This window comes from Delphinus delphis, chromosome 3 (assembly GCF_949987515.2).
Source record: "Delphinus delphis chromosome 3, mDelDel1.2, whole genome shotgun sequence".
NCBI lineage: Eukaryota > Metazoa > Chordata > Mammalia > Artiodactyla > Delphinidae > Delphinus > Delphinus delphis.
In genome coordinates this window covers 114216780-114239993 of record NC_082685.1, presented here as the reverse complement: position 1 = coordinate 114239993, position 23214 = coordinate 114216780, and the positions used below count along the sequence as shown (strand labels likewise).

At 36.8% G+C, this 23214-nt stretch overlaps 1 protein-coding gene across 1 annotated transcript in view; it reads right to left on the bottom strand.

Annotated features, from left to right (window-relative positions):
- Window positions 1–1796: 1796 nt before the first annotated feature.
- The window catches only part of ANKRD31 (ankyrin repeat domain 31), a 129400-nt gene continuing 107982 nt past the window's right edge, over window positions 1797–23214 (bottom strand). Inside the window, 3 exon segments of the mRNA XM_060007007.1 lie at window positions 1797–2020; window positions 14160–14231; window positions 16920–17022. Of these exon segments, the coding sequence (XP_059862990.1) occupies window positions 1875–2020; window positions 14160–14231; window positions 16920–17022 (321 nt within the window). The 3' untranslated portion in view covers window positions 1797–1874.

Sequence of the window (23214 nt, the reverse complement as noted above, 5' to 3'; positions counted from 1 at the left end):
GAAAGTAAACTGTAATACATCCTTCCAACTTCCCCAGTCCCTTAGGGACGGGCACTGCAATTTTATTTGTAGCATTCCAGACCTTTTACTTGACATCTCCCACACCACACACATACTTATACATACAAATACACATTTCATAGCTTATAAAGTAGATATACCACACATAATATAAAAATATGTATATTTATATAGCTATATAAATATATATATTATACATGCACTCAAAGGCATAAAATTTTCTTTAAACTTTTTATTTTATATTGGAGTATAGCTGATTGATAATGTTGTGACAGTTTCAGGTGCACAGCAAAGGGACTCAGCCGTACACATACATGTATCCATTCTCCCCCAAACTTCCCTACCACAGAGGCAGAAAGGCATATCATTTTTATTTAACACAACCAGGATTTGTACTAAATACTGTCTAACAATTTGCATTTTTCAGTTACTTATATATATATAAGTATATTGTATATTTATATATATTGTATATATTTCCCACGTTAGTACATATATTCCCAAATGGCCCATGTTTTAAATATCTCCTTAAGTAATGAAAGCCAAATAGACCACCTCAGGTATATTATTCAAAAATTAGAAAAATAGGGTAGTCTAAGAAAATGATAATGGAACAATAAAATTCTTGTCAGTTCTCAAACATTACAACATGTAGGGTTCACTTTATCCTGAACATTTTCAATGGACCCTCAAAGGAAGAAAAATAAAATGATGTCTTTACACTTTTATGAATAGGCAAACATTTTCAGGTGCTATCTTTTCAGATATTTAAAATTTTTATCTGAATACAAAGAATAAACACAGAGTACCAATTTCAAAGTTGCCAAAGGGTGCATGTAGTTAAAAGTCTTCCTTTCCCCTTAGTTCCCCAGTCCCATAATTCTTCTCTCCACAAGCAACTGTTGACAAGTTTCTTGTGTATTCTAAAGATATTTAAGACTCTGTACATTTAAAATAAGAAAATACCAAAAAGCAACACCATATTGCTCCTCCCCATCCCCCCCCCCAAAGTTCTAGCACTTGCTAGGGTAATTTTTATTGCAATTTTGACCTGTCTACTCAAATGAGAGAGAAGTGACAGAATTAGGCCACAAAGTTAAAAAGCATATTTGGGAGCCTGGGGTAATGACAGATAAGAATAAGATGGCTATCAAAGGATTAAGAAAGACCCGTATAAAGAAAGCTTATAAAAACTTATAAAGCTCTTGAATATAGCGCTTTTTAAAAAAAATCTTCATGACAGTGTGGCAAACATTAAAGATGAAATATATCCTATTTAAAATAATCAGCCCCCAAATCAACACTTGATTCATTTATTCATTTTTTGTTCTCAGACTTAGCACAGCTACAATTCTATCTACACTAAATTTTGTGAAACTTAAGACAAACCTCTTTCATAATTTTACATTTTCATTTCAACATCAATTCTAAAATAAATGGGGGAAGGTAGTAGGACTTTAAGTTCCTTTTTTTAAGTAGATTTACTTTACCAGGGACTTTTCAGGACCAATAGTCACTCCTATTTGTATTCTTACTTCCCACAAGGAACAACTGTTATTTATGCAAAGGCAGAGGTGTTGATTTAAAGATTTTTTTGAAGTTTATTTTAGTAAAAAGAAAGCCAGAGAGTCAATATTGTTTATGTCAAAAATGTCTTTATTTTAATTGCAAAAAACGATTAATCTTACTACAATAGTGGAAGAGTTATATTTTTTCTTAAAACAGTAAACACATCTTAAGTAGTAACTCATAAAGTGTGTATTAAACAGGCCCACCAGCCCACACACAACAAAATATGAACATTGGTTAATAATATGAAAAAATACCTAATAAATTATTAAGAAAACAAGGCTTTAGAATGTTAGCTCCTCACATTCCACATAGAACTTCCAATGCTCATCCATTATATGGCATGGGAGAAATTCCTGATCGCTGATTAACAGTATTTCATTTATTTGAAGATAATGTGGGATGCTTTTCATTGACCCTTTGGAAGTTCCTGTTTGAAGAAGAGTCAACAAATTAAAAACTGTCTTTTAAAAAATAAGATTTAAAGATGATACAAACAGATGGAGAGATATACCATGTTCTTGGATTGGAAGAATCAACACTGTGAAAATGACTATACTACCCAAAGCAATCTACAGATTCAATGCAATCCCTATCAAACTACCAATGGCATTTTTCACAGAATTAGAACAAAAAATTTCACAATTTGTATGGAAACACAAAAGACCCCGAACAGCCAAAGCAATCTTGAGAAAGAAAAATGGAGCTGGAGGAATCAGGCTCCCCGACTTCAGACTATACTACACAGTTACAGTAATCAAGACAGTATGGTACTGGCACAAAAACAGAAATATAGAGCAATGGAACAGGATAGAAAACCCAGAGACAAACCCATGCACGTATGGTCACCTTATTTTTGATAAAGGAGGCAAGAATATACAGTGGAGAAAAGACAGCCTCTTCAGTAAGTGGTGCTGGGAAAACTGGAGAGCTACATGTAAAAGAATGAAATTAGAACACTCCCTAACACCATACACAAAAATAAACTCAAAATGGATTAAAGACCTAAATGTAAGGCCAGACACTATCAAACTTAGAGGAAAACACAGGCAGAACACTCTATGACATAAATCACAGCAAGATCCTTTTTGACCCACCTCCTAGAGAAATGGAAATAAAAACAGAAATAAACAAATGGGACCTAATGAAACTTAAAAGCTTTTGCACAGCAAAGGAAACCATAAAAAAGATGAAAAGGCAACCATCAGAACGGGAGAAAATATTTGCAAACAAAGGAACTGACAAAAGATTAATCTCCAATATTTACAAGCAGCTCATGCAGCTCAATATCAACAAACAACCCAATACAAAAATGGGCAGAAGACCTAAATAGATATTTCTCCAAAGAAGATATACAGATTGCCAACAAACACATGAAAGGATGCTCAACATCACTAATCATTAGAGAAATGCAAATCAAAATTACAATGAGGTATCACCTCACACTGGTCAGAATGGCCATCAAAAAATCTACAAACAATAAATGCTGGAGAGGGTGTGGAGAAAAGGGAACCCTCTTACACTGTTGGTGGGAATGTAAATTGATACAGTCATTAGGGAGAACAGTATGGAGTTTCTTTAAAAAACTAAAGATAGAACTACTATACAACCCAGCAATCCCACTACTAGGCATATACCCTGAGAAAACCATAATTCAAAAAGAGTCATGTACCACAATGTTCATTGCAGCTCTATTTACAATAGCCAGGACATGGAAGCAACCTAAGTGTCCACGGACAGATGAATGGATAAAGAAGATGTGGCACATATACATATAATGGAATATTACTCAGCCATAAAAAGAAATGAAATTGAGTTATTTGTAGTGAGGTGGATGGACCTAGAGTCTGTCACACAAAGTAAGTCAGAACGAGAAAAACAAATACTGTATGTTAACATATATATATGGAATCTAAAAAAAAAAAGGTTATGAAGAACCTAGAGGCAGGACAGGAATAAAGACGCAGATGTAGAGAATGGACTTGAGGACACGGGGAGGGGGAAGGGTGAGCTGGGAAGAAGTGAGAGATTAGCATGGACTTATATACACTACCAAATGTAAAACAGATAGCTAGTGGGAAGCAGCCGCATAGCACAGGGAGATCAGCTCAGTGCTTTGTGACCACCTAGAGGGGTGGGATAGGGAGGGTGGGAGTGAGACGGAGGAGGGAGGAGATATGGGGATATATGTATGGCTGATTCACTTTGTTATAAAGTAGAAACAAACATCCCATCGTAGAGCAATTATACTCTAATAAAGATGTTAAAAAAATAAATTTTTAAAAAGGTAAAAAGTAAGATTTAAATTTACTTATTACGAACCCTAGACCCTAGTCAAGTCTATGAGCACATATAACAGGTTTTCTGACCAGGTCATTCTTCACTCCATTTTCTATACCCAAGATAAAGCTGTAAATCAGCACTGACCTATCTTGGAAGAAAGAAGACTGTTTGCAGTCTAAAACACCAAGGCAAAAAATGGATAACTGAAGCTTCTGAAGGTAGTTATACAAAGCCCCTCTGTGCCTCAATTTCCAATAAATTGAGAATAAAACAGTTGTAAAGATTAAATGAGATACTGCATGTGAAATGCCTGTCTACTGCCTAATACAGAGCAACCACTCAATAAATAGTAGCTGCTATTATTATAGCAGGTAGTTATTACTAAAAAGAGTGTTAGGCTGGAAGATGGATGATCAATTTTCTAGGTCACACAAACTTGGTTGTGATCTCAAGCAAGTTATATGGCTTATCTAGATTTCCATCGCCTCTGAGAGGTGAGAGAGTTGATGATCAGCAGGGTCCCTTTTAGCTCTGCCAGTTTAAGAGCCAATGATACTAAAACTGGCTTCTTTAAGCTCCCTGACAGTCTCAGAGATTCCTTTCTTGGAGACTGGCTATATGAGCTATACGTCATTCAACTAGTTGAATCTTATTCCAAGGTTAGCACCAACATGCTATCTGTGTGACCTCAGCCAGACAGTTTCAGATAGACGTATGTATAGTCCAAGTGCTTTGTTCATAATTCTAAGCAGTACAAATGTTTACACAGTTACACATCTGCATGGATATCTGGCGCTCCTGATAAAGTACCCGTTTATCCTTCTAATGGTGATCCCACCCTAATTTGCCTCTGGAGGACCATCCCTTTCCCCACACTTGGTCCATGTGCTTCTGGTGGAATTGTTCTGAACTGTGTGGCTGAACCACACTGACTCCATTTTGTCAGCTCCATCTTAGGTCTGCAGTCCTATCCCTTCCCTTTCTGCATGACTGTACTTTAGCCTACTCACAAGGAATGCGCCCAAGCCAGCTTTTACCTTTGTCTTCATCTGATATGAAAACTGGAAGAATGCCTTTGCTGACGCAGATAGTTAATAGTTCTCTATCAGCTTACCCTTGTCTTCAACTGATATGAAAACTGGAAGAATGCCTTTTGCTGATGCAGGTAGTTAACAGTCATGAGACCCCTCAGGGAAGGGCAGGGAGGAAAAACAGGGGTTCCTGTCAGTGTGGACCAACCACACTTCTCCCAAGTGGTCAGATTCTGTTTTTAGCTTTGGTCCCTTTAAATCCTCCTTACCCTTTTCAGAGGCAGAGTTGGGCTAGGAATGCTTCTGGATCATCTCTGCCTGATCCTTCCTACCCGTATGTAAGTTACCCACAATAAACTTCACAATTACCCTTTATGGAGTTGCCTGCTTAGTTTTTTGGTCTGAAAGTTCTTGCTCAGTTCAGGGGATATAATTCACTATCTCTTCCTTCCAACATTCATCTCCTGATTTGTTTAGATCTAGGCCAATCACTGAACAGGCATTGATCCACGGTAAGAACACGACCCATTCGGAGTGAAGTTACATGCAATAAGATCTTTGTTTCGCCTTCTGGGAAACAGTCACATCCAAATTCTTTCCCTCTGGACTTGAATCTGGAAGCATGTAGCTCTGGAATGATGAGAGGAGAGGCTGCTACCATGGAGCTGAGAAATGAAAAGCAAGAAAAACTGGGTGCTCAGTCATGCTCTGTGAACACTGGCTTAAGCCTGAAGAACCTACTCCTGGTCTTTCATGTACATGAGTCAATAAAATTCCTTTTTATGGGGGGTGTAAGCCAGTTTGATTTGGGTTTTAAACTGTTACTTACAACCCAAAGAATTTAAACTGTTTTACACATGGTCCATATGTAAACAAAATAATCCCCTCATTAGCAGGTTTGTTTTATAGACTATCTGAAGCAAGGTACCTCACAAAAGTTGGGAGTGGAGAGCATTCATCCTTCAGGAAAAGCCCATGGAAATAAGGCTTTAAATATTAATTTAAATTAATTTTGCTAATATTAGCTTAGTTTCATCAGAGCAAGGATGGGCCTGTATGCACAAAAACCCTATTCTCTTTCCAGTGAATGGGGCTTGCCTTAAAAGTCACAGACCCAAACATGGGCACTTGTAAGAGATGGCCAAGAGCACCTGAATAGCTTCATCTTGTTTGTAACCAGAAATTATCACCATAGGGCTCACATAGAGAAGGTCACCAACAAAAGTGCAGAATGATAAGCAGTAGCTCCACAGGAAGCAACCTGCCCATCTTCCCAATTGACATGCTGGAAACAGAGTGGCCCAAACTTGGGATGCTGAGATGATATAACAAAAGTGTTTGAAAAACAGCATTTTCAGATGGACATCTGTTAACCTATTAACCCACAGAAGTGGAGTTTGGAGTTTTCAATAAAGTAATGCTAATGTTAAACCTTTTTTTCCTTTTGCCTTACCATTCCCATCATTCACCTTTGTCAAATGATAAAATAACACCTATGTGAAAGTTTTCTGTAAAATTGTAAAGTGTTATTCAATACCGCTTTGCACTCTAAACTAGCTTTGCTTGGAGCTGATCTGGCTCTCTCTCTCCCTTACGTGCTGTAATAAATTAAGATAAAGGGACCATTTTAGGCCCACCTTCTTCTTTTTTTTAAGCAGGGCTGACTTTATCACTAAAGTCAGTAGGGTGTGATGGCCTTGATTTATAACTTTCTCAACAGGTTAGCTATGATATATCCACAAAAGTTATTCAGTTGATATTCTGTCTAGTGGCTATTCACATGGCTTCTCTTTCAAAGGAACAGAGGTCATGGCAGCCAAAATCCCACCCCCAGATCCACTTAATTTCGCTGTCAGCATAATACACTCCTGACTTTCCTGTAATCTGCAGGACTTTAGGAAAACTGCAAGTGGCTCTGTGGTAACAGAAGGAGCCACTTCCTGGGTAAGCCCATGGACATGAAATTCTGGGGACATACATATCACACCACAAAACTCAGTATTAAGAACATCCCCCAGTTTCTCACAGAATAGCCTCTTTTCCATAATTATCAGACTGGAAGAAACAAAGACCATTCCTTACAAAACACCTGTTCTCATCTCCTTTACCTCTCATCTTCTGCTGCCTTTTCTTTCTCCTCTACCACCTCTTCCGCAACAGGAATCTCTGAACTCCATCTGCCACTGCATTCCCACCCGTTTCATTCCAGCCCATGCTACCAGGATCCGGCACCTTTGGCTGACCACAACTTCTAGACTCCAGATTTCTTTGTTGTTATCCACAATTCCCAATATATTGGGATGGGGTGGGCAACAAAACAAAAAGCACATTCATACAGAAAACTGAGCTAAACAGGGTAATCCTCATATAAGAAAATGTAAGAATACAGCAAACTGATTTCAAATTTATGATCCCAGTTTGAATTGTGTTAAGTAACTATACAATTGCTACGTTATCTTATTACATAATAGTACAAGCTTCAAATTTATTTGAATCATTCCAGGCAAATAACATTCAGGAAAGTTAAAGACGAAGAACTTCACTAGCTTTTCTTCCTTTTTTGAAGTTGAGTAAACCTTTTCTCCATGTCTACATATGGAAAGCATACCTGAAAGCATCAATGCCAGTATGTAATAGTTTTAAAACTCTTTGCTTTTTCTTTTCATAAAAAATTAAACATACATGCAGTGTACTACAGCTACTTAAAATAAGTAAAAATATATTGTGGTTTGTATTATCAATCTTCTGAGAAATAAGTAATAACCTGTTACTACAGCAGCTGAGAACACAGTTCTAGAATTGAGATTCTCTTCTGTGGGCCCTAGTCTGGGCTCACTCTGCATGTCTCCTGCTTTCAGGGCTTTTAGAACTGTTTTCAGTGTTTTATTTTTGTATATACTCTAAATTTGGTCCGAAGGTATGGTTTTCCTGCAATCCTCTCCCTGCCCCAACTCCCCTGCTGCCCAGGTAACCAACGATAACAACCCAGGGTATATCATATCCTTCTATAGCTTGTTTCTGTGCTCTAATAGTCATATCACACATTTGTCCATCACTTTTCAATACTTTAATCCTTGTACAACCATGTGAGACAAGAAAGGGAAAGAATCCAAGTAGTTAGGAAACTGAGATTTAGATTTTTTTTGATTTAATAATTCATTTATAGTACTCAATATACTGTTACTTAACAGGAACTTAATAGGTTGCACAAAATACAGGCACTTAAATATAAAAGAACAGTGAACTAAAGTTTCCTCACCAATGCAGTCTATACTCTTACTACAATACTTGCTACTCCCACCAAGCTTTGGGCTAGTTAGCATAGCAACAAATAAAGGGACTGCAGGAAGCACACACTTAAAAGACCTGTTTCCAAATTGGAAGCTCCCAAACACTGGAGTTTTGCTTCCACTCTAGCCCTGACTGTCATGCTGGAGGTAGGTAGCTAAGAGGGAATGAAGCAGCAAGATTCAGATATTGGATGTAAAACGTTTAAGTTTAATATACTTTATAGGAAATGATTTTACTTTGGGTCCATTAGTAAATTGTTACTGTTCCATGGAAAGATCTTAGAAAAACTAAGCTGTTGTGATCTGCAGCAATATGAACTGACAGGTACGGCACTGTAATACCAGGAGCAAACACACACATAGTCTTAAGCAGTCTGACAATATCAACTATTCATTTTTCCCAGTCCTCACTGTGGGGAGGATTAAGTGGACTAGTGCTCGGAAGTTCAGTTCTGCTTAAGGGGCCAGACACCTGTGGCTCTGGAGCCTCAAAGAAACAAAGAGGAATAGGAGGATTTAAAAAAGAAGTTCTGTCACTGAAAGAATTTTTGTGAATGAGGTAAAGAGAAATTAGAACTCTGAGAGATAGTAACTTAATCCGTTATTTGGTCAAATAATTACCATCTTCTTTGCAATGATAACTAAGGACATCTACTTGTAGCTTTGTGACAAAGAATTTTTCCATCAGAACTGTGAAAACCACCGATTCACCCCATTAGAAGGTAAGAGCCCTTCTCCCTTTAATTTTCACTTTTACTTGGGGTAGATTCCCTAGGCAAAGTCAGTGCCCTCTGAGATCTAGAAATAAAATTTCTAAACCGTAGCACATTTAGCAGCCCAGTACAACTAGGAAGATGGCCATTTAATCGGACATTTGTCTTTTCTTGTTGTCCCTAAGCCCCAACAGGAAATGCACAGCTAAGGCACTAAGGAACCATTCTGCTTATGGACAAGGTAGGGAGAAATAAATCTCCCTCAAGTAATATCACCAGACTTTAGATATTCTGCACAAGTCTGCTTAAAATGAATTGATAGATTCATTAGTAGGCAAAAGAATGGGCTCATGCAACTATTCATGTTATCCAGTGGCCAAAACTGGCAATTCAAAATGACATACTAGTTAGGTTAAAAATAATTTAACTTTTACTGTTCTTTTTCCTCTGTTTTTGGGGGGGTTTTTTACAGTAAAAGAGAACCTTTAATGTATGTCATGAAAACGTCTTTTATACCAGATTTCAATGACCACTGAAAAATGCAATAAATAATGTGAGATAAAATAATTTTTAGACAAAGTAGAGAGGGTTTATGAATGAAGGAAATTCTAAAGGATATAACACGGGAAGGAAACTTGTCCTAGATGGAAAGTTTGAGAAGTGAAATAGAACGGAGAGCAAATAAAGTAGTAAATATGTAGATAAATCCAAATGAACATTGACACTTAAAAACAATACACAATACAAATACTACATATGATAATACACAATTATGTAAGGCTGATGAATTTTTTTTAAACATCTTTATTGGAGCATAATTGCTTTAAAATGGTGTGTTAGTTTCTGCTGTTTAACAAAGTGAATCAGTATACATATATCCCCGTATCTCCTCCCTCTTGCATCTTCCTCCCTCCCACCCTCCCTATCCCACCCCTCTAGGTGGAAACAAAGCACCAGGCTGATCTCCCTGTGCTATGCAGCTGCTTCCCACTAGCTATCTATTTTACATTTGGTAGTGTATATATGTCCATGCCACTCTCTCACTTCGTCCCAGCTTCCCCTTCCCCTACCCTGTGTCCTCAAGTCCATTCCCTACGTCTGCGTCTTTATTCCTGTCCTGCCCCTAGGTTCTTCGGAACCATTTTTTCTTTTTTAGATTCCATACATATGTGTTAGCATACGGTATTTGTTTTTCTCTTTCTGACTTACTTCACTCTGTATGACAGTCTCTAGGTCCATCCACCTCACTACAAATAACTCAATTTCGTTTCTTTTCCTCTGCTTTTGAAAAAAATTCCCTTAATATATCAAAAGCAAAAATAATCAGATTCATTATTTTAACTGATGGTTCACTTCTGACACATCCCTAACCCATCTTACTCCTCTGGTTCTCAGTTTCATCATCTGTAAAACAGGTCCGAGACTAGCTGATCTATTAGGTTCACTTCTAACTTGAAAATTATTGAACTCAGACTTCCAGAACTTGTGCTTACAAACTAAGCATTCTAAACTTCATTACAATTATGGAATGAAACATCACTTGCTCTAGTTACAAATGAAAATGAACATACTTATGTATACATTCTCATCCTGAATCAGAAATATAATTCCAATCAAAGGCAAAATGATTAAGAATAATTTTAATGAATTGTAAAAATACATCTGCTCTAGTTATGATGGGGGGAAATTCTACTATGGCTATTTAAATACAAAGTTCAGGGACTTTCCTGGTGGCGCAGTGGTTAAGAATCCACCTGCCAATGCAGGGGACACGGGTTCAAGCCCTGATCCGGGAAGATCCGGGAAGATCCCACATGCCACAGAGCAACTAAGCCCATGTGCCACAACTATTGAGCCTGTGCTCTAGAGCCCACGAGCCTCAACTACTGAGCCCACACACCGCAACTACTGAAGCCTGCGTGCCTAGAGCCCATGCTCCGCAACAAGAGAAGCCACTGCAATAGAAGCCCGCGCACCGCAATGAAGGGTAGCCCCCGCTCGCTGCAACTAGAGAAAGCCCATGCGCAGCAACGAAGACCCAATGCAGCCAAAGAAAAAAAAATAAAGTTCAGTGTCTTCTGATAAATGAAGGATCCTAAAGGATAAATATGGTGATAGAGTATTACATGATTGGATATCTAAAACTAAATTAATAATTTTGCACAGATTTACATTGATAATATCAAAAGCCATCTGTGAAACTGTACTGGCATCAAGAAACAGACTTGATTATTATACTTAGAAGTTTAAAACTATTTAGGCCCTCATTGTTCAGGGGAAAATTGAAATTAATAGGTGGTTCTTTAAGCTGAATTGGATTTGAGATACTTGATTTTATATGTAAAGTGTTCAGGTTTTCTGTGTCTCTGTCATACAGACGTGAACCTTGGAGTTCTACTAAAAAGAAGCTCCTAAATGTCCTAATGTATGTAAAATAATCTGGCAGGGGGTCTGGCACATGGCAAATGCTCAACAGGTAATTTGTTTTCTTCTCTTTCCTCCCCTATCAGTAGATATAAAATACCAGGATGAAAAAAAATACGATTAAAATAATGAAAAACGATCAGGAGTTTAAACAGGAGCTGAAATAAACACCCTGTGCTCTGTTATCAGGCACCCATCTTCCTTGGCTGTTTAAGAAGTTCTTAACCACATAAAACAGAAGCACCTGTGAATGTTTGTGTTCTATTACATATACTTTTACAGAGAAATGAAGCACAATAACAGCACTGAAATGAAGAAAACTCTTTCTTTAAAGTCATTTATTCACAACAGATTATAAGTAGGTCAAAGACCGTTTTCATTAAAAACAAAAAAGTCTATTTTTTCCCTGAAAAAGCATATTTATTTCAAATGAACAAGTGATGTTAGATCTTCCTGAGAGAAAATTATAAATTATATAATCAGTGTGCATTAAATGATAGCCTGGGAAAAGAAAGGCCTCAGGAGATACTCTTTTTTTGTTTGTTTGCTTTGCTTAGATGAATACATTCAAGCTTCATGTGTTTTGAGTGTCTTGGTACTATGGTGACAGGGGACATAAACATATAAAACTGGCTTTCCAGGTAAATAATGAAATGTGATCTATATTAACAGAATGTTTTTCTAAAGAACTTTGTGAAAAATATGTCAATATTTTTATACATAATGTTCACATTATGTAATAGAAGTTTTGGGAATGTTCATTTTTCCCATTCCAATATATACTGAAATATTGATGAAGATTCCCTCAATAACACAAAGGAGGAACTACAGACAAGTAGGCAGAGGGGAGAGAGGCTTGGGACGAAGCTGTGAAATTTTAAGGGAAAATGCATCATAGACTCACTCCATTTTAAAGCTTATAAAGGACTTTAGAGATAGATACTTCAGGGATTTCATCAACATTTCGTGAACAGAACTTCATTTTTAAAGATTAGCATTGGTATGTTTACAATCTTTCATTAGAAACAACATATATCCTCAAATGTGTTAATATACCACATTTTAACATCCTGGAGTCTATCAATACATTGCCTCAAGTTGCCAGGTTAACTAGTTTTTGTGTAGAATTCAAATAAATAAAAAGCTCTTCCATTATCTCTGACTTACTGAAGCAAGTCATTTTATCACTTATCTTCATGATTCATGATTTTCTTGATACCATGAATCCAAAATGATATGTAGAAGTAAACTGGATGAGGGGAAAGGAGAAATAGTTCTCTTTGAAATTTCTGGTTGAGAAAAATGTGGAGGGCCATCATTCTTTTTTCTTTTTTTTTGAAGTATAGTTGATTTACAATGTTGTGTTAGTTTCTGGTATACAGCAAAGTGATTCAGTTATACATATATATATTCTTTTTCATCTTCTTTTCCATTATGGTTTACTAAAGGATACTGAATATAGTTCCCCATGCTATACAGTAGGACCTTGTTGTTTATCTATTTTACATATAGCAGTTTGTATCTGCTAGTCCCAAACTCCTAATTCATCCCTCCCCCACCACCCCCTTTCCCCTTTGGTAACCATAAGTTTGTTCCCTGTCTGTCAGTCTGTTTCTGTTTCACAAATAAGTTCATCTGTGTCATATTTTACATTCTACATATAAGTGATATCAGGTGGCACATGTCTTTCTCTTTCTGACTTACTTCACTTAGTATGATAATCTCTAGGTCGATTCATGTTGCCGCAAATGGCATTATTTCTTTCTTTTTTATGGCTGAGTAGTAATTGTGTATATATACTACATCTTCTTTATCCATTCATCTGTTGCCGATGGACATTTAGGTTGCTTCCATGTCTTGGCTATTGTAAATAGTGCTGCTGTGAACATAGGGGTGCATGTATCTTTTCGGATTATAATTTTGTCTGGATATATGCCCAGGAGTGGGATTGCTGGATCATATGGCAACTCTATTTTTAGTTTTTTAAGGAATCTCCATACTGTTCTCCATAGTGGCTGCACCAATTTACATTCTCACCAACAGTGTAGGAGGGTTCCCTTTTTCCCACACCTCTCCAGCATTTGTTATTTGTAAACTTTTTAATGATGGTCATTCTGACAGGTGTGAGGTGATACTTCATTGTGGTTTTGATTTGCATTTCTCTAATAATTAGCGACGTTGAGCATCTTTTCATGTGCCTATTGGCCATCAGTATGTCTTCTTTGGTGAAATGTCTATTTAGGTCTCTGCCCAGTTTTTGATTGGGTTGTTTGTTTTTTTGTTGTTGAGTTGTATGAGCTGTTTGTATATTTTGGAAATTAAGCCTGAAGGGCCATCACTCTTATACCTCACAGTTAGACAGAAAATTCAGATAAGGGAGATTAGTTCAGATAAAGGAGATAGTATTAACTAACCAAAATCCCATTTACCATTTGTTGAATTCTTCACCACAAATTCTGTTATAGCCTGTGAGATCTAGCAATGTCCACCTATGAGGACCGTCAACTGTAAGTAAATTCAGTTTTAAAATAAGCAGTCCTTTGGATCATGTTCATGTTTCCATTCACTCATTCATTTATTCAATGAACATTTTACTTGGAAGCTACTATATGCCAGGCATTGGGAATATAATAGGAAGCAAGAGCCCACAAAAATCTTTCTGAACTCAAAGATCTTCTCAGTCTATCGGGGGTTAAGATTAGGTAACCAGCAATTATTTATAATATAGAGTGATATACATAAGATTTAACCATCTATTTACACAGTAGTATGCTAGAAACTATACAGTTAAAAACTTAAATAAAACTGAAAGTTTCTCTTTTTTTCACCTTGTCCAAATTTCATTTTTTCCAACAGTTATTTGCTTGGTTCCTGTACTAGGTCATCTAAACAAGGCATGTCTGAAAGTGAAAGGGAGTGGTTCTAATAATTTTGCTGGATTAGGGACTGCCCTGGTCAAATGGGGATACATGGTCATCCTAGTTATGGGAAATGTAAATATCTCTTCCTAGTCCACTATTTCCAAAAAACAGTATTCTGAAGAGTGTGATCATCAAAAAGCATAAGAGAACAGATATGTTCATGATCTGAAGTAGGCTAATTAAATCCATGTGGACATGTTTTTCCTTTAGACTTTATGGTCTCTATGATGTCAGAGCCACAACTTCCATTACCACATTTTGATATGCAGAAGAGGGGAAAAGATTCTCTCCAGAATGCTTTGCTTGTAATAAGGTTAGAGACTTTACATTTTTCTAACTTACCAGGTCTTTGGATTTCTGTCAGGTACCACAAAACCAGGTACAAAAGAATCCTAAATCAAAGATGCTCAAACAAAACTTCAACAGCAGCCTACGGATGCCTGCAGGGACCTGTCTATAGATTCCTAGGTCCAGATCAAGGTAGCAAGATGCTGGTTGGCATACTGGCGCCTCCACAGTTCTCAAATTAGCACTAACATTTTCTGAAATATCTAAAGGAAAGAAAATTCAGGATTTCTGGACAGAAATTAGTAACAAGAAACTGTTTATACTGCAGGCAACAGAAGCAGCAATTCAGAACCCATTTTTTATTTCATGCTCATTTAGCAGAGGAACTGTGAGCCCTCTGAGGAAGAAGACGCATGGCTGGGGTTGGAAATACGTGCCTGGAGCTAGAAAATCTGAGGAGCAGATATGCTTTCTGATATGAGGAAGAACCTATATTTCTGCTTTGACTCTTAAGGATAGAAACTAGGAGAAAGGGTTTGCTTGACTTTCCTTCAAGTGTGTGTGTGCGCACGTGCACGAGGCAGAGAGACGAGAGGGACAAGAGAGACAGAGAGACAGAGGGCTTGAGTGTACAAGCACAAAAGTGGGTGTGCTTTGGAATCAAAGTGAAGGGCTGAATATTAAGAATTTTCAAATTATTACCTGCATAAGAAATCAGATACTACTAGTCATTCAAAGTCAACAGTCAGGCTGGCTGCATAAGAATCACTCCTAAAAACTCAGGTTCCTTGGCCTATCTCTAAGATTAGATTAGGTACGGAACCAAAGACCATGAATTACTACAACTCCTTCCAGTTTCGTAAGCTCTTTAATTTCCCCACAATTGTTTTATTTTATGTGTTTCCCCAAAATGATGAAAAATACTTTTGAGGCTATCCTTAGAAAACAGGGGAAAATGCATCTTATTCTGAAGCCAGTTTTTGAGACAAAGGTTAGAGTGACTTCAGTATAAACTTAGGAAAGTACTTTGAATTACTGGGATTTGTTGTAAGGAAAGGAGTAACCCTGGGAAACCCCTGGTTAGAGGCTTGTGATAGTAATCCTGTTTGGTTCTTGACTCTGGTTGTCACAGAATTATCATTTTTTGTTTTGTACCTCCTCTCCTCATATATTGTCCCCAACTGGTCTAAGACAGGGAAACTGGGGGAAAAAGAGGGTGCACTGCAGCAGAGAAGGGTGATATAACATTAGTTATGTCTGCTTTTCATAAATGTGTACCGCCCTTTCCAATAACTTCAAAATCGGCTGCTGACTGGTGAAGACCACATTCTCTTCAGTTTTCTGAAGGTTTATTAGTGTACCCTAACAAGCAAAGACTTAATTCTAGTATCTAGGATCTATTTTTAGAAAATATGGAAAACTAACCAAATCATGCCTGCAGGAAGGAAAAAAATACCATTTTTCCCTTTTACATGACACTTAAAAAAAATCTACCTAAAGTAAGCACATCACAGATTCCGAGAAAGGAATTGTGAGAGAAGGTGTCATTCTTCTAGAATTTAAGTTAAACGGTGTTTAAACGGAGTGCTGTAAACAAACAAACAGAAAATAACAAGTTTTGGTGGAGATGTGGGGAAACTGGAACCCTTGTACATTGCTGGTAGGAATGTAAAATGATTTAGTTGCTGTGGAAAACAGTAATGGCTGTTCCCTCAAAAGTTAAACATATAATAACTATATAATATAGCAATTCCACTCCTTGGTATACACCCAAAAGAACTGAAAACAGGTATCCAAACAAATATACGTATATATCTGTTAATGGCAGCACTATGTCCAACAGCCAGAAAGTGGAAACCCAAATGTCCATCAAAGGATGAATAAATAAGTAAACTGTGGTTTATATATATATGTAATGGAAGCCATAAAAAGGAATGAAGTACTATTACAATGTAGATAATCCTTAAAAGCATTATGCTAAGTGAAAGGTGCCATACACAAAAGGTCATATATTGAAGGATTCCATTTATATAATATATTCAGACTAGGCAAATCCATGCAGACAGGAAGCAGACTGGTAGTTCTCAGGGACTAGAGAGAGTGGGGAATGGGAAGTAACTGCTGAATGGGAAGTAACTGCTGAATGGGTATGGGTTTCTTTCTGGGGTGATGAAACTGTTTTGGAACTACACAGAGCTGGTGGTTGTAAAACACTGTCAATGTACTAAATGCCACTGAATTGTTCACTTTAAAATGTTTATTTGAATATCATGTGAATTTAACCTGAATGGAAAAAAAAAAAGACAAGTGCAATGCCTTCTCAGCAGATGTGGGTGTGTTTTCCCCACAACTAAGAAACAGGTGTTGGTCTGCACATACCTGGAAGACAAGGTTGATGTTGCTGAGGTACCAAGTTTGGGTCTGGAGGCAAGGGTAATTCCTCAGAAATATACTTTAAAAGTTCCTTCCCCTGGTATGTTACCTGCACATAATTAAACACAGAACTTCAAAATCATATATTTTATCAGAAGCAAATACAGCTTTCTCCTGCAAATTGTAACTCCAGTAAAGTACTGATTGTTGTACATTATGTACTGGAAAACTAGCCCACAGCCAAATCTGGGCTGCCATCTTTTTGTAAATAAAGTTTTACTAGAACACAGTGATTCCCATTCATTTACTTAACATCTATGGCTGCTTTTATGCTACAGCAGGATGGAGTAGTTTTGACAGAGACCATATGCTCACAAAGCCTGAAATATGTATTATCTGGCCCTTTACAGAAAAAATTGCTGATCCCTGATATGTACCATTAATTCTCTCATATGTTCACTTATTCAACAAATATTAATCCAGCACCTGCTACTTTATAACTTTAAAAAATTAATGTTGCATTAATAAAATTAAGTCATAAAAGTAAAATGGTACTTTTCTAGAAATCAGATACACAGCTGGTTACATTAACTGCATTTTAGGTCTATACATCAAAGTTTTTTTGTTTTTCTTGGTTTGTTTTTGAACTTAGTTATTGTGTATCAGCCCAAAAGGTCAGAGCTTAGAAATATGTACATACAAATGGGCTGGACTGAGGTAGACTGGCAAACACCTGCCAGAAATGTTCTGAGTCCAAGGGTCTTTGCGTCCTCCGGACCTAGTTCTAGAGCAGTCTAATAGTATACTCCCAGAAGCTAGGTTCACTATGGTTAAACCAGCAAGTCTCAACTTGGACATCCCTTCCTCCAGGATGCCTTCCTATAACTGCTAAGCTCACGTAATGACCCTCCTCTAGGATCCCATAAAGTCTGTGCTCATATTTCTGTCAAGGCACTTATCCCACTTAAAGGAAATTATGTATTAATGTGTCCGTTTCCATTGAACTATAGGCTCCTTGAAGAAGGATCTGTATAATATTAATTTTTATTCTCTAGCTCTTCATATAGTGCCTGACAATACTAAGAAAAAGCTCTTAAGTCCCAGCTCTTAAGCAAAATTCTTAAATTCTCTGAGCCTGAGTTTGTGCATCTGTTAAATGAGTATCTCCAGATTTTTAAGTTGGGAGGAGTAAAGGAGATAATATATATGATAATATATACTTTTGGCATGCTGTCTAGCACACCCTGAGTGCTCAGTAAATGCTTGTTACTGAACAGAACGAGGAAGGCCTAAGGAATACAGAATGGTTAGGCAGACTTTTAGCTCAATCCTATGACTAAACAAAGCTTGGTAATGTCAATGGAACAGACCTGGCCTACTCAGTATGCTAAACCCTCCTCACTTGCCAGGGAAAAAGAGCGGTGAGGCCACTGAATGCCACCTGTCATTTCTCCAAACAACTGACAGTTAACAACAATGGATTTTGAACATTTATCCAAAAACAGCAGAATATACATTCTTTTCAAGTGCACATGGAACATTTTCCAGGACAGATCACATACTAGGCAACAAAACAAATCTCAATAAATTTAAGAAGACTAAAATCATATCAAGCATCTTTTCCAACCACAACACTATGTGACTAGAAATCAACTACAAGAAAAAAAACTGCAAAATATCCTCACAAACACGTGGAGGCTAAACAATATGCTACTAAACAACCAAAAATTCACTGAAGAAAGCAAAGAAGAAAAAAAAAATACCTAGAGACAAATGAAAACAAAATCATGATGATCCAAAATCTATGGGATGCAGCAAAAGCAGTTGTAACAGGGAAGTTTATAGTGACACAAGCTTACCTCAGGAAACAAGAAAAAATCTCAAATAAATGACCTAATCTTACATCTAAAGAAACTAGAGAAAGAAGAACAAACAAAACCTAAAGTTTGTAGACGGAAAGAAATCATAAGGATTAGAGCAGAAATAAATGACACAGAGACTAAAAAATAGAAAAAGTCAATGAAACTAAAATCTGGTTCTTTGAAAAGATAAAATTGATAAACCTTTAGTCAGACTTATCAAGAAAAAAAGGGAGAGGGCCCAAGTCAATAAAATCAGAAATGAAAAGGAGAAGTTACAACCAACACCACAGAAATACCAAGGATCTTAAGAGACTACAAACAACTACATGCCAATAAAATGGACAATCTAGAATGGACAAATTCTTAGAAATGTACAATCTCCCCACACTAAACTAGGAAGAAGTAGAAAATCTGAATAGACCAATTACCAGTAATGAAACTGAATCAGTAATTTAAAAACTCCCAACAAACAAAAGTAAAGGACCAGATGGCTTCACAGGTGAATTCTACCAAACATTTAGAGAAGAGTTAACACCTATCCTTCTCAAACTATTCCAAAAAACTGCAGAGAAAGGAACACTTTCGAACTCATTCTAGAAGGCCAGCATCACACTGATACCAAAACCAGACAAGATATCACAAAAAAACCTCACAAAATTACAGCTAATATCACTGATAAACACAGACACAAAAATCCTCACAAAATATTAGCAAACAGAATCCAACAATACATTAAGAGGACCATACACCATGATCAAGTGGGATTTATCCTAGGGATGCAAGGGTTTTTTGATGTCTGCAAATCGATCAATGTGATATACTATATTAACAAACTGAAGAATAAAAATCATATGATCATCTCAATAGATGCAGAAAAAGCTTTGACCAAATTCAACATCCATTTATAATAAAAACACTCCAGAAAGTGGGTACAGAGGGAATATACCTCAACATAATAAAGATCACATATGACAAACCCATAGTTAACATCATACTCATGGTGCAAAGCTGAAAGCATTTCCTCTAAGATCAGAAACAAGACAAAGATGCCCATTCTTGCTACTTTTATTCACATAGTATTGCAAGTCCTAGCCACAACAATCAGGCAAGAAAAAGAAATAAAAGGCATCTCAATTGGAAACACATAAGTAAAACTGTCACTGTTTGCAGATGACATGATACTATACATAGAAAATACTAAAAACACCACCAGAAAACTACCAGAGCTCATCAGTGAATTCAGAAAAGCTGCAGGATACAAAATTAATATATAGAAAATTGTTGCCTTTCTATACATTAACAATGAACTATGTATGCATATGGCTGATTCACTTTGTTGTACAACAGAAACTAACACGGCATTGTGAAGCAATTATACTCCAATAAATATGTATTTAATAAAAAAACAAATGAACCATCAGAAAGAGATTAAGGAAACAATCCTGTTTACCATTCCATCAAAAAGAATAAAATACCTAGGAATAAACCTACTTAAGGAGGTAAAAGTCCTGTACTTGGGAAACTGTAAGACATTGATGAAAGAAACTGAAAATGAAACAAACAAATGGAAAGAAAAACATGTTGTTGGACTGGAAGAATTAATATTGTTAAAATGACCATACTACCCAAGGCAATCTACAGATTCAATGCAACCCCTATCAAAATACCAATGGCATTTTGCACAGAACTAGAACAAATAATTTAAAAATTTGTATAAAAACACAAAAGACCTGAATAGCCAAAACAATCTTGAGAAAGAAGAACAGAGCTGGAGGAATCATACTCCCTGACTTCAGATTATACTACAAAGCTACAGTAATCAAAACAGTATGGGCACAAAAACACACACACACACAGATCAACAGAACAGAATAGAGAGCCCAGAAGTAAACCTATGCACTTATGGTCCATTAATCTATGACAAAGGAGGCAAGAATATACAATGGAGAAAAGACAGTCTCTTCAATAAGTGGTGCTGGGAAAACTGGACAGCTACATGTAAAAAAATGAAATTAGAACATTTCTCATACCATATACCAATCCAAATGGACTGAAGACCTAAATGTAAGACTGGAAATCATAAAATTCCCAGAAGAAAACATAGGCAGAACACGCTTTGATATAAATCAGAGCAATATTGTTTTGGATCTGTCTCCTAAGGCAAAGGAAACAAAATAAAAAATAAACAAATGCGACCTACTTAAACTTAAAAGCTTTTGTACAGCAAAAGAAACCACTGACAAAATGAAAACACAACCTACTGAAGGGGAGGAAATACTTGCAAATGATATAACTATTTGCAAGTATTAAGGGGGTAATATCCAAAATGTATAAACAGCTCATACAACTCAATATCAAAAAACAAACAGCCTGGTCAAAAAATGGGCAGAAGACCTGAATAGAAATTTTTCCAAAGAAGACATACAGATGGCCAACAGTCACATGAAAAGATGTTTGACACTGCTAATCATCAGAAAAATGAAAATCAAAACCACAATGAGGTATCACCTCACACCTGTCAGAATGGCTATCATCAAAAAGAATACAAATAACATATGTTGGCAAGGCTGTGGAGAAAGGGGAACCCTTTCGTATGCTGTTGGTGGGAATGTATATTGGTGCAGGCACAGTGGAAAACAGTATGGAGATTTCTCAAAAAACTAAAAATAGAACTGTCATATGATTCAGCAATTCTAGTCCTGGGTATGTATCTGAAAAAAAAAAAAACCCCAAAAACACTAATTTGAAAAGGTACATGCACCCAATGTTCATAGAAGCATTATTTACAGTTGCCAAGATATGAAAGCAACCTAAGCGCCCATCAACAGATGAGTGGATAAAGAAGATGTGGTATATATGTACAATGGAATATCACTCAGCCATAAAAAAGAATGTAAACTTGCCATCTGCAACAATATGGATGGACCTGGAGGGTATTATGCTACGTGAAATAAGTCAGACAGAGAAAGACAAATACTCTGTTATCACTTATATGTGGAATCTATAAAATAAAATGAATGAATATAACAAAACAGAAACAGACACAGATAGAGAAAATAAACTAGTGGTTACCAGAGTGGAGCGGGAAGAAGGGCAAGATAGGGGTAGGAGATTAAGAGGTACAAACTACTATGTATAAAATAAATAAGCTATGAGGATATATTGTACAGCACAGGGAATATAGCCAATATTTTATAATAAATTTAAGTATAATCTATAAAGATTTTGAATGACTATGTTGTACAGCTGGAATCAACTATACCTCAGAAATAATAAAGTTTACCTGCAAGTATATAAAAAGAAGAAAGAATGGATTTTGTTCACATTATCACCCTGACAATATCCAACACACCTTATACACTCATCAATGTGTAGGCTCAGTACGTTTTCACCTATGTCTCAGATTTAAAGTATATTTTTATCAGTTAGTGCTGGGTAAAATTTTACCTTAGTAGCCTTAGAGGTCATGAGTCCCCATAGGTCCCAGACATCACTAGGGATAATTCACACATTCAAAGAACACAGCTTTAAGAAAATCCACTGAGTTAAAAATCTATTTTCCACAAGGTAGGAGTGATTTAATGAACAAGGATAACAATGAATAGAACTCAAACTGAACAGGCACTAGGTCACTTCAGGAGACTGAAGTGGCAAGAGGAGTGAGTGATGTCCAGTGGAGTACGCATGAGGATTCCCTTGGCAAAGCTGTACAGCAGCTCAGCTGCTTGGGTACGAGGTATGAGTCATCTCCGTGTCTAGTGGCTGTGTCATTCTGTCTGATGTAGGACAAGACCTAGTTTTCTGGCATTTCTTGCCTGACAACCAACCAGTTCTGGCTCTATAGCCCCACCACTGTACTAGGAACTAGTCGGTAGAAATGTTCACATTTACCGAGGTAGCAAAAAGCTCCTATCAAGAAGTGACTGTGAATTCAGGAGTTACCCCAAGACAAGAGGGGTAGAGGTTACTGTGGTAAATTTTAAAAGAGGCTTTAAAAAATTGTAAACAAACTCACTGGGGCAGTGCTTCTCAGCTTGTGGTATTTACTAGAAGTACATGAGTGTCCTACAGTAATTTTTGAAACTATTTCCATTTTTAGGATAATTAAAAAAAAATCTAAGCTTGCTCAGATAATCTGTATGAGTATCTTATATCCAAGAATTGCCCCAATTTTAGTGCCCACATTTGTATTTGGCTTCACTATCACATAGATGTTAAACAATATGACTCCAATTGACATGGCTAATGAGAAAAGACCAGAGGCAATGTGATATGTAAATGAGGCATATAAGTACAGAGTGAGAGCCAAATGATATCACAGCCAGCTATTCAAAAGCAGAAAATGCAGTAGTTCCAACAGAGAAAAAGAGTGGGAGGACTGAGTCATCATCAGTGGGCCACAGGCATGTTAAGCTCAAAACAACCTAAGCTACAGCAAT